At 36.5% G+C, this 15,721-nt stretch overlaps 1 protein-coding gene across 1 annotated transcript in view; it reads right to left on the reverse strand.

Moving 5' to 3' along the window:
* Positions 1-831: 831 nt before the first annotated feature.
* LOC145999000 (ATP-dependent RNA helicase p62-like) overlaps positions 832-15,721 on the reverse strand; it is a 47,282-nt gene continuing 32,392 nt past the window's right edge. The window contains exons 10-13 of the mRNA XM_083135854.1: positions 13,476-13,537; positions 8,764-8,823; positions 7,114-7,356; positions 832-1,745 (exon numbers count right to left, since the gene is read on the reverse strand). Coding sequence (XP_082991980.1) covers positions 1,720-1,745; positions 7,114-7,356; positions 8,764-8,823; positions 13,476-13,537 — 391 coding nt within the window. The 3' untranslated portion in view covers positions 832-1,719. The remainder of the gene's footprint in view (positions 1,746-7,113; positions 7,357-8,763; positions 8,824-13,475; positions 13,538-15,721) is intronic.

The following is a 15,721-nucleotide window of genomic DNA, read 5'->3' on the forward strand; positions in this document are numbered from 1 at the left end:
AATTTACCGATACCGATAACCGATATTCTACTGATCCGATATAAAATTAGAAATGGTCCTTGAAGAACCTGAAATGTTCATTGATCTCCTTAATAAATGTGTGTTTCGAGGTGACTGCAGTGCAAAAGAAGTTGAATATTTAGACAATTACTTTTTTAGAAAGTAGGGCATCGAGATTATCCATAAAAGTTACAACAAAATGGCAGAATTTTGCACTAAATTATGAGATATTTTTCGATATATCGGATCGGTAAAATAATCGGTAAATTTACCGATAAACCGATATGCCTATATCGGCCGATACCGATAGAGTACCGATTAATCGGTCCCATCCCTAATTTAAACTGTAAAATCTTTATGGGAAATTTACCATAGAGAATGTACACTGCTTCAGTTGTGACGTTTATGACAAAGTCAGGTCAGAATAAATAGTTTGAACGTTTATCAGCTTATATTTTACCAAGGTACATAATCATTATCTTCAATCTGCCATGTGTATAAATATGCAATAATCATAAGATTCTCTTACAGGTGGGGAGAGTTCTGGGTGCTGATTGGACAATACGAACTCTTGTCTAGTATGGTATGGTTGAACGTGATAAGTGTTCCTAATTAATCGACTTTCACTAGTGAATGTAACTAATGAATCTTTGTACCATGTCTATCATAGCATTCACTAAATAAGAGGGAAAATAAACATCAAGGTATTTTAAATATATTACTGGTATAAGTCAATCTTTGAGAATATATAGAGGTATGTTAAGGATAGTTTATCAATAGTCTTGGGATATTTCTGGGGCACAGGGTGTTCCGAAAATAAGACTACCAAAATTAGATTTGCCATTCTTTATTTTAAATCAATATAAACCTCTCAAGTAAGCCAAATGTCAACACAATAGCATTAATCAACACTGTGAGACCAAGGCATAAACGCCGATGCTACCGCACATTTGCAAAGTGAGATTGCGTTGGTGTTGGGTAACGTATATGACTAGGGTAGGCACAGAAGGAATGTGGAGTGTTACATTAATGTCACGCAGCTTACAGGATTGGGCATCCCTGCTTAGGCAGACCGTGGTAGGTTAAAGCAATTTTTATCTCTTGGATATAGTTAGTATATACAGCATGAGCTCTATTAAAATATTAGTTTCATTATTGATTAAGTTATTTTACTTTACATTTCTTCAACTTTTGGCTACTTGCAAAGATGATGATGATATTGATGAAGGGACACTTATAACGGTAGAGGAGGAAGTGAGTGGGCAGAGCAAAGCCGTGCTGCAAATGGATGGTAGCTGCAGTTGCAACGCAGCCTGGTTGAAGTTGCTACAAGGTGCACGGGAACCAGATACCTTTGTCCACTTCTCGCTTTGCTTTTCCCACATGTGGCACCAGCACAATTTTGCACAACCACCTATTTTCATGGCCGTGCATTTACATTTCAAACTTAACTGAAATAAAAGTTATAGGAGTTGTTTAGGGAAAAAAAATTACATTTCTTCCTCATTGTTTATTTCTCACTTATAAAAACATTGTTGTTTTCAGAAGCAGTTTTCCTTAAAACTTTCTTGTAATACTGTTTCATGGAAAATGCATGTTATGCATAACATAAATATAACACTTGCATCAAGACAAGATCTTATGTACAACCTGAAATGGTCCGAGTTAACCTGTAGTGTTGTCTCCCTTCAAAGGATTCAACACAATGTATTGGAATAATCAAAACCTCCTGCCATATCCATAACCTGTAGAAAATGAAAGAAAAAAGTTATTAATATAACAGGCTGAGATTTAGTAAATAAGTAATTACACTGTAGCATAAATAATGAAATGAAGTTTATGCGAAAACAGATAGTACTGGAATGTTACAACAGTATAAACATGTATCAATAATTTTAGATTGAAGACAAAAGTTGTTAATTAACAAAATAAGTACCAAAAATATGAATTCATGCAAAATAGTTGTTAGATAAGCAAGATGTAATGAATTACACAAGTACAGCAGAATCCCATTTTCACACTTAAGGCTCGGCTGAAACTTTGACCGATGACAGTGAAGCCATTTTCAAAACTTCCTCCTCCTTCCAAAAAACAGCTATGACATTTCAAACTCTGAAAAATTACAGTGTTTATGCATGTATAATGCACACCCTGGTTTTTAATGGGTAAAAGTGACAAAAAATTATATCTTTTATATAATGCGAAGTACAATCCAGTTTTAAGAAATAGCTTTCTTAGTTGTAGGTCGTAAAGCTGTTGCTATGCTGATCAAGAGTGAATGACATCACAACTATTCAGTGAGTCACCTGTTGCTATGTGGACCTAGAGGAAAATATCCTCTTGTGTAAACAATATGTCTCCAACCCATGTCACCTCCCCCTCCCCTCTCCCCCATTGTGTTTAGCATCCAAAAAGCTTTCACTCTTTAACCACCTTATTTATTCTGTAATAGTAGAAAGCGAGATCAAAATTATGTTATGGATTTGCATTGAATGTTAATTTTTCCTGTTTCTCAAAGGTGCGAGGTGCATTTTCCTAACCTGTTTTGTCACGAAATGATGCGAAATGAACTGCAAAATGCGAAATACTCTTTTAAGCATGAAATTTACTATTTATATACCAACGCGACACTTTCTGAAGTCGAAGTATCCTGTGAGTTATGCAATTCATGGAAAATTGATTAATTCTGCTGCGAACATTTGAGAGGCAAAAATGGGACCCTTTTATACAGGAATAAACTTAATATTCTGGTAATGATTTTGTGTGCTATTAGAAAGGATATGTTTATTTTGTGTAATAGTGCAGTTTTTAAATCTAATTTTAGATTATATTCACATTTTTAAAACCAAAATGTCATTTTATATGCTGCTTTTTCACAGCTATAACAGCAAAATTTCATTTTACAGCTTTTGAACCCGAAATTGATTCTGCTTTTGTACCGAAATTTTGTTTTTTTATTTACCAAAAATATGTACCTCTAGTAATTGGATACGAACTGCACTCTTTCTTTCAATGGGAAGGTATCCCTATTTCTCTGGAAATAAGATATGATCTAGTATGGAGTTCACTTGATTATTTTAATAAACATACATGCACCAACGGAAGATAAAGATGATAATACTAAAGATGATTTTTATACAGAGTTAGAACAGGTCTTTGATAAATTTTCTCAGTATGATATGAAAATTCTGTTAGGTGACTGTAATGCACAGATTGGCAAAGAAGAGACATTTAAACCCACGATTGGTAAAGAAAGTCTTCATGAATTAAGTAATGATAATGGGATAAGATTGATTACTTTTGCAACCTCAAAGAATTTAATTGTGAAAAGTACCACTTTTAAACATAAAGATATCCATAAATATACCTGCTCTTCTCCAGATGGTAAAACTCATAATCAGATAGATCATATTCTCATTGATAAGAGAAGGTATACTAGTATAATTGACTTTCGTACACATAGAGGTGCTGACTGTGCCAGTGACCATTATTTAGTAATTGCTAAATTAAGAGAAAGACTCTCAGTGATAAATCATAAGCAACAAAATCTAAAAGTTCTAAAATTTGATACAGGAAAGTTTACTGATGAAAGAATTAAGAAAGATTACCAAATTAAACTGTCAAATAGATTTGATGTTTTGCAGGATTTAAATGATGACGAAAATATAAATGAAACAGACGTAAATAAGAATTGGGAGCACATACGTAATGCAATAGAATCAGCAGCTAAAGAAAGTATAGGATACCATAAACCGAGAAAAAGTAAGCCATGGTTTGATAATGAATGTCATAATCTAATAGAAATAAGAAATCAGGCTAGACTTAGGTGGTTAAATAACTCTGATGATACAAATCTAAACTATTATAATAGAATAAAGCGAGAAGTTAACCGCACGTTTAGAAGTAAAAAAAGAGATTACTTGAAAAGCAAAATTAACGAAATTGAAACAAACAGCAAAAATAAAAATATCAGAGATTTATATAAAGGTGTAAATGAGTTTAGAAAGGGGTGGCAACCTAAAGTAAACTAGATAAAAGATAAAGACGGTGATTTTCTAGCTGACCCAAGCGATATTCTAAATAGATGGAAGAACTACTTTAATGACCTTTTAAATGTCCATGTAGGAGATAAATCAGAAGTAAATGAAGTACACACAGCAGAACCTTTAGTCCCAGAACCTAACTTGACTGAAGTTAAAGATGCTATTAAAAGGCTAAAGAATAACAAAGCACCTGGCATTGATTTAATACCAGCTGAGTTAATTAAATATGGCGGAAATTCATTAATTTGTCAAATTCATAAATTAATTTGTTTAATATGGAATAAAGAAGAAATCCCTCAACAGTGGAAAGAATCCATAATTGTTCCTGTGTTTAAAAAAGGTGATAAAATGAACTGCAATAATTACCGTGGAATTTCTCTACTCTCAACAACATATAAAATATTATCTAACATTCTTTTAACAAGACTAACCCCATATGCTAATGAAATTATAGGTGATTATCAATGTGGATTTAAACGCAACAGATCAACTACAGATCAAATTTTTCACATCAGACAGACACTTGAAAAAAAGTGGGAATATAATCAAAATGTCCATCAGCTATTCATTGATTTCAAAAAAGCATATGATTCGGTCAAAAGAGAGAAATTATATAATATATTAGTAGAGTTTGGAATACCTAAGAAGCTTGTTAGTATGATAAAAATATGCACCAGTGAAACAAAGTAAAATTCGTGTGGGTATTAATATGTCTGACAAATTTACAATTCATGATGGGTTAAAACAAGGTAAAAAAAGGTAAAGTGTTCCCCTGTGCATAGCACCACGCCATGAAGGCGTATAGGGGGTGTGGGGGTAACGCCCCACACTTTCTTGATCCGGTCGTGAGTGGGGGTGATGTGATCAGCATCACGCCCCTAACCGCCTTTACCCCCCAGGGTTTCCCCCAGGTACCCATGTTATTCGACGCTGGGTGGGCGCCGGGGCCGCTTTCACCGTTAGAAAAGTTCCCGGATTTGAACCGGCCGGGGATCGAACCCGGGACCTTGAGCATGGTAGTCAGACGCGTTACCGACTGAGCCACCGCGGCCACAAGGAGATGCAATATCTCCATTGCTCTTTAATTTTGCCTTAGAATATGCTGTTAGGAAGGTAAACGAAACTAAAGAAGGACTAAAATTAAATGGTGTGACTCAGTTGTTAGCATATGCAGATGATGTAGACTTACTGGGGGATGATGTGAATACAATTAAGAATAATGCTAAAATATTTTTCAAAACTGCTAAAGAGATAGGTTTGGAAGTTAACAAAGAGAAAACTAAATATATGCTTACAGGCCGAAACCAAGTGTTAGGTAATAATCTAAATCTAATTATTGATAACAACTCGTTTGAACCAGTTTCCAAATTCAAATACTTAGGAGTAATATTAACAAATGAAAATTATATTAAAGAGGAAATAAAAAGTAGGCATAATTCAGGAAATGCATGTTACTTCTCTCTTCATAAACTTTTGTCTTCTCGTTTAATATCTAAGAATCTAAAAGTTAAAATATACAAAACCGTAATTTTGCCTGTAGTATTATATGGATGTGAAACTTGGTCCCTTACATTGAAAGAGGAACATAAATTGAGAGTATTTGAAAATAGGATCCTTAGGAAAATCTTTGGACCTAAAAGGGATGAGGAGACAAGTGAGTGGAGAAGGTTACATAATTTAGAACTACATAATTTGTATTCATGTCCGGACATTATTAGAATAATTAAATCAAGAAGACTTAGGTGGGCAGGCCATGTGGCACGAATGGGAGAGGAAAGAGGAGTTTACAGGATTCTTGTTGGGAAACCTGATGGTAAGAGACCAGTAGGAAGGCCAAGACGAAGATGGAGGGACAACGTCGAGATGGACCTAAGGGAAATCGGTAGGGATGGAAAAGAGTATATAGTTCTTGCTCAAGATAGGGACAGATGGAAGGCCTGTGTTGCTGCAGCCATGAACTTTCAGGTTTAAGAAGGCTAGAGAGTTAGTTAGTTAGTTAGTCTTGATTATTTTTAATTTGAAGTTTTTTTTTGTTTTTTTTCTTCAGAATATTGTAATTTGGAAATCAGAATGAAGATGAAAAGCATGCACTCTTTTTAATCCTCCATCTTCTCAACAACATGGTATTGCCCACCCCTCTCGTATGCAGGTGTTCATTCATCCTTCAACCCCCACTAGGCAATGATTTGGGCAAGTCTTCTTATCTGCCCTCAGTTATCAGTTGTGATTAGTTAGGGTAGCTAAGGTGGTTACATGTGTATCTGATTTTGCGTGTGAATACAGTGTACTTAAAAAGTGGTCACCATTTACTGGTAGCTTAATCACGATTGAGAGGGGAATTGTTTTTGGCTTGTCCTACAGGACCATACACTAAATACAGCCATTTTTACCATAAGGCACCACCGCATCTCATTATTTTTGTTAATATTGTAGTGCAGTAGTTTTGTTTTATTCATTTATTTTCAAACAGCATGTTTTTGTTAATTCAATTTCTTTTGGCCCATTGAGTAATAACTAAATGCATGTAGATCATGTGATCTGGGTGTTGACTTAAATGTGCCAGAAAAAAAATGAGTAGGGAGACAGGGGTGTGGCGATATTTTCTGGGGAAGCTTGGAAATTTTCTTCTTAGCATCACTTTTCTTGTAATTATAAATGAATGCAGTGTGTTTCTGCTACAATCTGGAAATATATTTGAATTGTCCGCAGCCTGGTATGAACAAGACACCGGAAGGCAATGAGTTCTTGCCATTTTGATCATTGTGAGAAATGAGAGAATGAACATGGATTCCTACCACTAAAATTGTGTTCAAACTGATTGTTTGCCATATTTCTCATTGCTGGATCTTGAAGAAAGGTGCCTTGTGGTCTATCAGACCTTCTAGCTCCTCCATGAAAACTGTTTGCCTACACCACTTATCTGAAATTTGACATTCCTGTCAGTTTTCCCATCCAAGCTGTTGAAAATTTTACAATATTAATTACAGAATGAATATTTTTCTTTTGTAGTAAATGTTTACTAGTTCAGTCAACAGAAATGAGACTTAACAAAAGCATATGCAAAACTTACGTCTGAATCTATTATTATTATGACTTGGCCTTGTTGCTAGGGAGGCCAACTGTGGGTTAACTTCCTGTTTTGCCTCTCTCAGAACAGATATGAGATCCTTGGCCTTGCTTGCATCATCAGGGGTGAAGAAGGCATACGATGTGCCTGCTTGTGCACACCTTCCTGTTCTGCCAATACGGTGAACATAATCCTCTGAATTGTTTGGATAGTCATAGTTGATAACAACCTTAACATCTTCAACATCTACAGAAAAGAAATCGCATTGTATTAATCATTATGAACATCTTGCACTGTTCGGAATACTTACTGTGAATTATACAGCACAATATTGTTCCTCATTTGAAAACTTAACTCTTGAACATTGAGGTCTAATTTAAGCAATAAGGCCTGAACATCAAGCACTTTTTCAGTGGGAAGTTTAAAATTCCTCAAAGTTTTAAATAAAAATTTATATCTCTTTTAGAAACTGTACTTCATTTTTTTCTAAACAGTCTTTGCTGAAAGTCTATGGTTGAAAAATCTCAATATTAATTTACCAAATAGCAAACAAAAGTGAAAAATGTATTATTTTTTTTTTTATAAAATCTGAAGTTTTCCAGGTCACACGTAGGCAACGTGAGGGTTCAAAACAGTACCAGCATATTGCTTCGCATGCATTCCATTCTCATGGCAAGAATTGCAAACTTGCTGGTTATATTTTTGCAGAAAAAAAGTATTATCTAATGTAAAAGTGGGTGGGAAATCTCCCACAACACAGTCAGAATCAATTAAGCATTACTAATAGAATGCCTCAAGGCTAAGTAGCACTCAAAACATGCATCTCTGAACATTACCAGTCACAGTATGCTCCACAAGTGAAAAAACTAAATGTGGCATTTGTCATGTCCTAACCTTTAAGGGTTAAAACAAAAATCTTTAGGATAGATTATGCCAAGTAGCATATGGTCTTGTGAAACTGGCATCAGCTACTACACTACCACCCAAATCCAAAGGCTAGGATTACTAGTTTCTGACAATGCATTAGGTTTTGTCCAGAAACACTAATACACTTCAATACTTTGCTTTAAATGTGGAATTACAAAGAACTAGAATCTCATAGTTACCATTATATCATGATCAAGGAATTATTTCAAGCTCTGTATCAATTTAATCCAACATTATTTTGTAATTCTTCTTTCCAAAAATTTGCTCCCACCTTGAAGCTGACAGCAATAGATAAAATTTGCTACGTAAGTGTAATTGCCATGAAAAAATATTAGAAAAATTTAAAGACAAAAATATGGTGACATTATATCCGAGGATTCATAACGGAATGATATAATTGTTATTTAAAATATGATACAATACCTGTAGGTAAAAATTATTCCAGTTTTCATCCTTCCCTTACCTACTGATATTTGCATGAAGCACCACTGGTCAAGACAAACCACTCTTTTCAAAGATAAAAATAACAATGATATGAAAATCTGCTCACCATACAAGACCTGGCTGTAACGTAATACTCATGTTAATTCACCATATATTGCTCTTTCTTTGACTGGGACTACAATTCTACATGCAAAGGATTATTCTCCTGGAACTCGCAACATGGCACCAAACAGCCTGGATTTATAAATACTAACATTTGAAAAATAATATATCTTCACCTACCTAAGCCACGTGCAGCAACATCTGTTGCCACCAGAATAGTAACCGATCCGTTACGGAATTCTAGAAATGAAAATACAACAATCAGAACCAAAACAGGGACTAAGGAAAGGTAGTACAGTCACTGATACTTCTGGGTTTTATGAATACCATTTACTTTGAATGGTAACGTTGCAATCCAGAAGTGTCTGTGACTGTGCAAGACACATGGGGAACTGGAATAATCCAGAAAATTTTGTCAACAATGGGAGTACCCATCAATTAAAGAATTAAAAGAAAAAGTCACCAACAAAAATTGACAAACTCAAAACATTACAAGAGAGCTGAGTCAATACCAATGCAAATGTATCAGTTGATAGCATTTTCTTATTAGTACGTATTTGAAAGTTTTAATTCACACTGAATCACCAATGCCAGTCGATACATGTGACACTGAGGATCTTAACATCCTGCAAAAGGATATTGCAGGGAGAATTGATTTAAATAATTATCTTATCTGAAAGAATGAATATTTTAAAGCAAAACTCTGGTACATTGACATGGTATAGTTTCAATTTTTAAATCATGTCACAGTGGTATCACCTCAGCTATAACAACAGATAATTCAATAATCTGAAATTATACACTAATAAATTAATATTTACGTAAATGTTTTTCAAAGATGTATACTGTAGTTTGAAATAATGCCCTATATTAGCTGAACCTCATCCAATGGGTCTGCACAACCCTTTCCTGAATCCAAATATACAGGAAATCATGCCCCCAATTTTATGTTCCCAAATTTTACATTTTCACACATTATACATTCAATGTTGAGGGCCCCAAAACCTTAAAAATCAAGGTTCCCCTGTATGTAATTTTCACTAATATCACGACAATATTGTGTGAAGTGAATTTCTTAATTCAGTCCGTCATTTTAACATTCAGATTATCCTATACATGAACCTAAGAATTGTTGACGTGATACACTGGTAGACTAAAATGGTAAGGTTACAATAGAATACTTACATCTTAATATACAGGGTAAGTCAAAATGATGGACCCAATTTCAGACATTTATTCTGTGAAATATGAGAAACATATGTTATTGTGAGACATGTGCTAAGAAAGGTAATCTGTCAAAGTTTTTTTCAAACAAATCACAAGTGTTCTATTGAGCACCTCGCGTAACACGGCATACATCAAGCCGATAGTCTATCTCCTGCCAAACCTCGTGTAGCATGTTGCGGTCAATATCAGCAATGACTGCTGTGATGCGGGCACACAGGTCATCCAATGTTGTTGGAAGTGGTGGTACGTAAACATGATCCTTGACAAAACCCCACATGAAGAAATCACATGGGAGTCAAGTTGGGGAACGAGGTGGTCAATGAAGGAGAGATCGATCCTCCGGAGATGCACCGCCTATCCAACGTTGTTCCAATGCCCCATTGAGATGGTCCCGAATGCTGCCATGGTAATGCACAGGGGCACCATCCAATTGGAGAATGAAATCTACGCTATCCTCTGCAAGCTGTGGAAGGAGCTATAGTTGCAGCATATCAAGGAAAACAAGTCCTATCACAGTACGTTCATGGAAGAAAAAGGGCCCATAAATCTTTTCATGGGAAATTGCACAAAAGGCATTCACTTTGGGAGAATCATGTTCGTCTTCCACAAATTCATGGGGGTTAGCAGTTCCCCAAATCCTTACGTTGTGTCTATTCACTTTCCCTGAAAGGTGAAAATTTGCTTCATCACTGTAAATTAACCTCTCAGGGAACCCATCAGTTTCCATTAATGCGAGGAAATCAGCACAGAAGTACGAGCGCAAAGCATAATCAGCGTCTTTTAAGGCTTGAACTAGTTGCAAGCGGGAGGGTTTCATTTGTAAATGTTTCCATAGTACCCGCCAGACAGTTTTCTATGGAAGTTGAAGTTCTCTCGCTGCATGGTAGGTGGAGGTCTGTGGACTCCGCACAAAACATGTGTGAACTCATTCCACTGTCTCTTCCCCAGTCGACGGATGGCCAGTCGATTTTCATTTACAGATGCAGCCCGAATCTCTGAAATGTTCATACCACTTACGAATGGCCTTCCCCGTAAGTGGTTCTCTCAGATATTTGGTACGGAAATGGCGTTGCACACACTAATCACAGACTTGTTCACACGATAATCAAGCACTCAGAAAGATCTCTGTTCTCCAGTCAACACCATTTTCCTGCTCGCTGCTGACTCCTAGCGGTAGAAAGTGGAAACACTGCGTGGAAACTAAACTTTGAAAGTTAACCTTTCGAATCGCATGTCTCACAATAGCATATGTTTATTAATTTCACAGAATAAATTTCTGTAATCGGGTCCATCATTTTGACATACCCTGTATACTATGCACTTTAAATTGTTCCAGTATCTGAGAATCAGGATATAGGATGTGCTACAGTAGTCTCGCTTATTCGACATAAATGGCCGGCAGAACGTCGGATAATACGGAGCTGTTAAGAAAAAGACTATTAAACGTCAAACTACACTGCTGTTTGTGAAAATTGCAACACCGAGAAAGAATGGCCCGAATGAATCCAAACTTCAAGGATGTGTAGAAAAGTGTACCAGCAATAAGTTATTAGGATTGCAGAGAGATGGCGTACGCGTAGGTTCAGCAGCACTCGCTCGTGTGACCGGAAAGTTCTGTTACGACAAGCTCAGTGAGTGAAGTGTCGTCAAACGAAGTGGAAACTTGAAAGCAAGTGCTGGTATGCCTCGTCGACGTCAAAGGGTGCAATATGAGCATGTGAGCGAGTTTGAACGGGCCGAATGGTCGGTCTCCGGGAAATGAGTTTGTCATTACGTGACATTTCGGCTCGTACAGGGCATGCTGCTACAACAGTGATGAGTGTGTGGAAACAGTGGATAGAATAGGGTCGTACGCAGCGACGGGTAGGTACTGGACCACACAATGGAAACACAGCACGGGATGACCGCCATCTTGTCCGCATAGCTGAAACGGACCATACAGCTTCGTCCGCAGAGTTGGCTCGACGCTGGAGTACTGCAAAGGCTGTGGACCTTTTTGCATCGATGGTTTGACGCCGTCTGCTGCAGGCTGGACTGGTGGCACGCATGCCATTGCGTCGGCTTTCATTGTCCAGAAACCACAAACACCTCAGACTGCAATGGGTACGTGAAAGCCATCGCTGGCGTGCCGAGTGGCAAAATGTAGTGTTTTCGGACCAGTCCCGCTTCAACTTGTCCTACAGTGATGGCCGCATACATGTTAGACGCTACCGTGGTGAATGCATTCTGGCAGCCTGCATTGTTGAGTGGCATAGCGGACAAACGCCAAGTGTGATGGTTTGGGTGGTGTAGGCTATTGGATAGAACATGTGATCTGGCCTCCTACGTATTGAAGGCAATCTGAACAGCAACCGCTACATCAGGGAGGTTTTAGAGCCCAAGGTACTGGTCCATCAGGCAACTCCAAATGCCATAGTGCAGCACGACAATGCTCGGCCACATGTGGCGAGGAATGTGCAGCCGTCTTCGAAGAATGACAGGTACCACTGCTTCCCTGGCCTGCACGTTAGCCTGACATGTCGCCCATCGAACATGTCTGGAATATGGTTGGTCGGCAACATGTTCGTCACGGCCCTCCAGCAACCACTGTTGATGCATTGTGGACTCGCATAGAAACAGCGTGGAGGGAGATTCCCCAGGAACATATCCAGGCCCTCTTTGATTCCATGCCACGACATGTAGAGGCTCTGTTTGCAGCACGTGGGGGCTTCACACCATACTGAATTCTCAAGGTCAGAGATCATGTACAGTTCTGTAATCCTAATCATTTGTGTATTGTCATGTACCTAATCTGTGGTATAAAGTTCATTGCAATGACATGTATCCTTCTTGGTGTTGCAATTTTCACAAACAGCAGTGTAGATGTTATAATTTTACAATGATAAACTGCACTGCGCAGAGTATCGAATAACAGACACACGAGTCATAGTGTAGGCATGCGTGCCACATGGTAGTCTGGAGAAACTAAAAGTAGACTACGCTCATGCTCGCAACTTGCAGTTGTTGCAGATTGATGATTTTTTTCCCGGTGGTATGTCGGATAAACGAGAGACTACTGTATTTTCAACCCTTATATGATTTATACCAATTCAACTAAACAATACATATTACTTACGTGAAATTTAAAAGATTTCGTAATTCCGCGTTGCTCGCTACGAAATATTTTAAATTTCACGTAAGTAATTTTAAACCGCGTTTACCGCAACCACCATGAATACATATTACATGAAGAACATAATTGATTCATGCACATCATTTAATGCATTTGCCTCATAGGCTTCATATTTAGAAATTTATATCTATTTAAAATATTACATATTAGAAGAATAATGCAATCACAAGTTGCTTACAGAAAGAAGACATGGGGGAAATTATTAGTAATTTAACAATAAAATGATGTGCCTTTACCGGCAGATAGTGATTAATCCCTTAGCTAAGGCTTTTCTTAGCATTTCTACTGTAGTAAAGTGTGGTTTCAAATCTTAAAACTTTGTCAACTGGAAGTAAAGCAATGCTATTTCATATTTCCAGACCCTTCCAAATTTTCCCTCAAAAGACCCATCATGCTAAGCATAGGGAGAATCTACTATTTAGTTTTTTTGAAATAAATAATCAAAATAATCTAAGAAGCAATACCTTTTGCTTTAAGCTAAATTGAAACTTACGATTTAGAGCATAGTTTCTCTCACTTTGAGATTTGTCACCGTGGATACTTTGTACATAATACCTGAAAAGAAAAACACATGCACAAAATATGAAATGTGTAAATTGTTTTCTAAAAATGGCTAAATTCAGAATGCAAATCATTCAGCCCTGAAATTTAGCAACTTTATATAGTGGGTAAAATAATTTAAGATAGCTTTAAGGCAAGAGTGAGAGAGATATAGTACTACAAGAAATTATATCCACAACAGAAAAATATTCACCATGTAGTAGAAGGTTGTTATAATGGGTGGAAACTAATCAACAGATCCCCCCCCCAAAGATTTCTACTTTCTTTTTATTGAAACCAAAACTAATCTTTGTAGTAAAAAAATATAATTATAACATATAATTACAGGAAGGCAAAAATTTACTTTATTGTGATTTGCTTTTGTGGATAAAAGTAAATTATCTTCCCAGCAGATTTCCAGAAACCACCAAAAAGGCTGGAAAGCTTTTCAGCCAGCTTTAGCTAATTGCCGCCATGAGAACGAGTGATAATTAAATGAAATTGATAAAGGGACATTCACAAAGAACACCCATGCTCAGGTCAGAACTCAATACAGAATAAAAAAAAAAACTAACTTTTACTGACCATTTTCATACAAATTCAAAAGGATTTACACATGTTTCTTGATGTAATGTTTCAGGAGAACACATGCTCCCTTCATCAAACATTTATCTTCTAGTTTCAGTATAAAAAAATACATATCAAATATTCTAAACCACTTTAAACTGTTTCATTTTCCAACCATCGACACTGATCTAAAAATAAATTTCTGATGAATAGAGCATCAAAAGACTTGTTTAAACGCTTGTAACAGTAAACCAAGGGAGTAATTCTACAATGCAAGCAATTATGTACATACAAGAAAAATAAGAAGTCTTTTTATTCTTGAACACACACATTTACTAGACACTTTGCAAACACTGTTGCATAATGTATAATTCAGTGGACTAATCCCCATGCTAACGAACAAGAAAAGCAAAAAATTAAATCTTTCAACTGTAATTTCTCAACATAAGACTGTGTGCATTTCCTATCTACAGTATGTCGCTTGGTGAGACTAAAAATATTGAGAAGATACTTTTGAATCATTATGCAAATTCATTGTTAGACGAATGCAATATTAATACAAATTACACCAAGTGCAGTGGATTGTACATTCCAGAATTTTAGGTTTTCACTCTAAATATGCTCACCCACCCAGGCCCAAGCAAAGTATTATCAATGATTTGAAACATTTTTGGGGTAAAAAATACATGGGAAAAATTTGGTTCCTTTTCCCGACCACTTCAGACTCTAGCGCTGATGACATAAAACTTGCCAGAACGCTGTCTCAAATACAGCCTTCCAAAAGAGAGACCAGAGAAATGACTTTGCTCAATAACTAGAGGCACATATTTTTGGTAAAGAAAAAAGCAAAATTTCGGTACAAAAACGGAGTCAATTTCGGGTTCAAAAGCGGTAAATAAAATATAATATCGGTGTTATAGCGGTGAAAAATTGGATGAAAAGTGGTATATAAAAAGACATTTTGGGTTTCAAATTGTGAATATAATCCTAAATTTGATTTAAAAACTACACTTATTCCACAGAATTAACATTTCACTTCTAATAGCACATTTATGTAGTTATAAGAGTATTAAGTTTATTTCTGTGTAAAGGAGTCCATTTTTGCTTCTCCAATATTAACAGCAGAATTAATAACTTTTCCGGGAACTGCATAACTCTCAGGATAATTCAGACCTCGGAAGGTGTTGCGTCGGTGAATAAACCCTGAATTTCGTGTTTAAGAGTTAATTTCGCTTTTTGTAGTTCATTTCGCATTATTTCGTGACAAAACATGGTCACAAAATGCATCTCACACCTTTCAAACACATGAAAAATTAACACTACAATGTGTTTTGTCAAATTTCCTTTTTTTGTCAAAAACGAAATATGCATGTCCCTATCAATAACACAAATCTAGTTAAGCAGATAAAACAATTTCTCAGCAACATGTTTCTATGAATGCAATAGTCCCTCTCTTGTAGGGTCACTGTGACAATTGTCTCCTGTGATGGGAGGGTGTTGCTCCTTCCTTTCAGACATCATCTCTAAAAATGACACCAGCTCCTGTCTAACAAATAGGATAGAGAGAGAGAGGGTAAGATGTAAATCTCTTGCTGGCCTAGGTTGGGTGTAATGAAAAATAAAGAGGAAAAT

This window comes from Lepisma saccharinum, chromosome 14 (genome assembly GCF_977018435.1).
Source record: "Lepisma saccharinum chromosome 14, izLepSacc3.1, whole genome shotgun sequence".
Taxonomy (NCBI): domain Eukaryota; kingdom Metazoa; phylum Arthropoda; class Insecta; order Zygentoma; family Lepismatidae; genus Lepisma; species Lepisma saccharinum.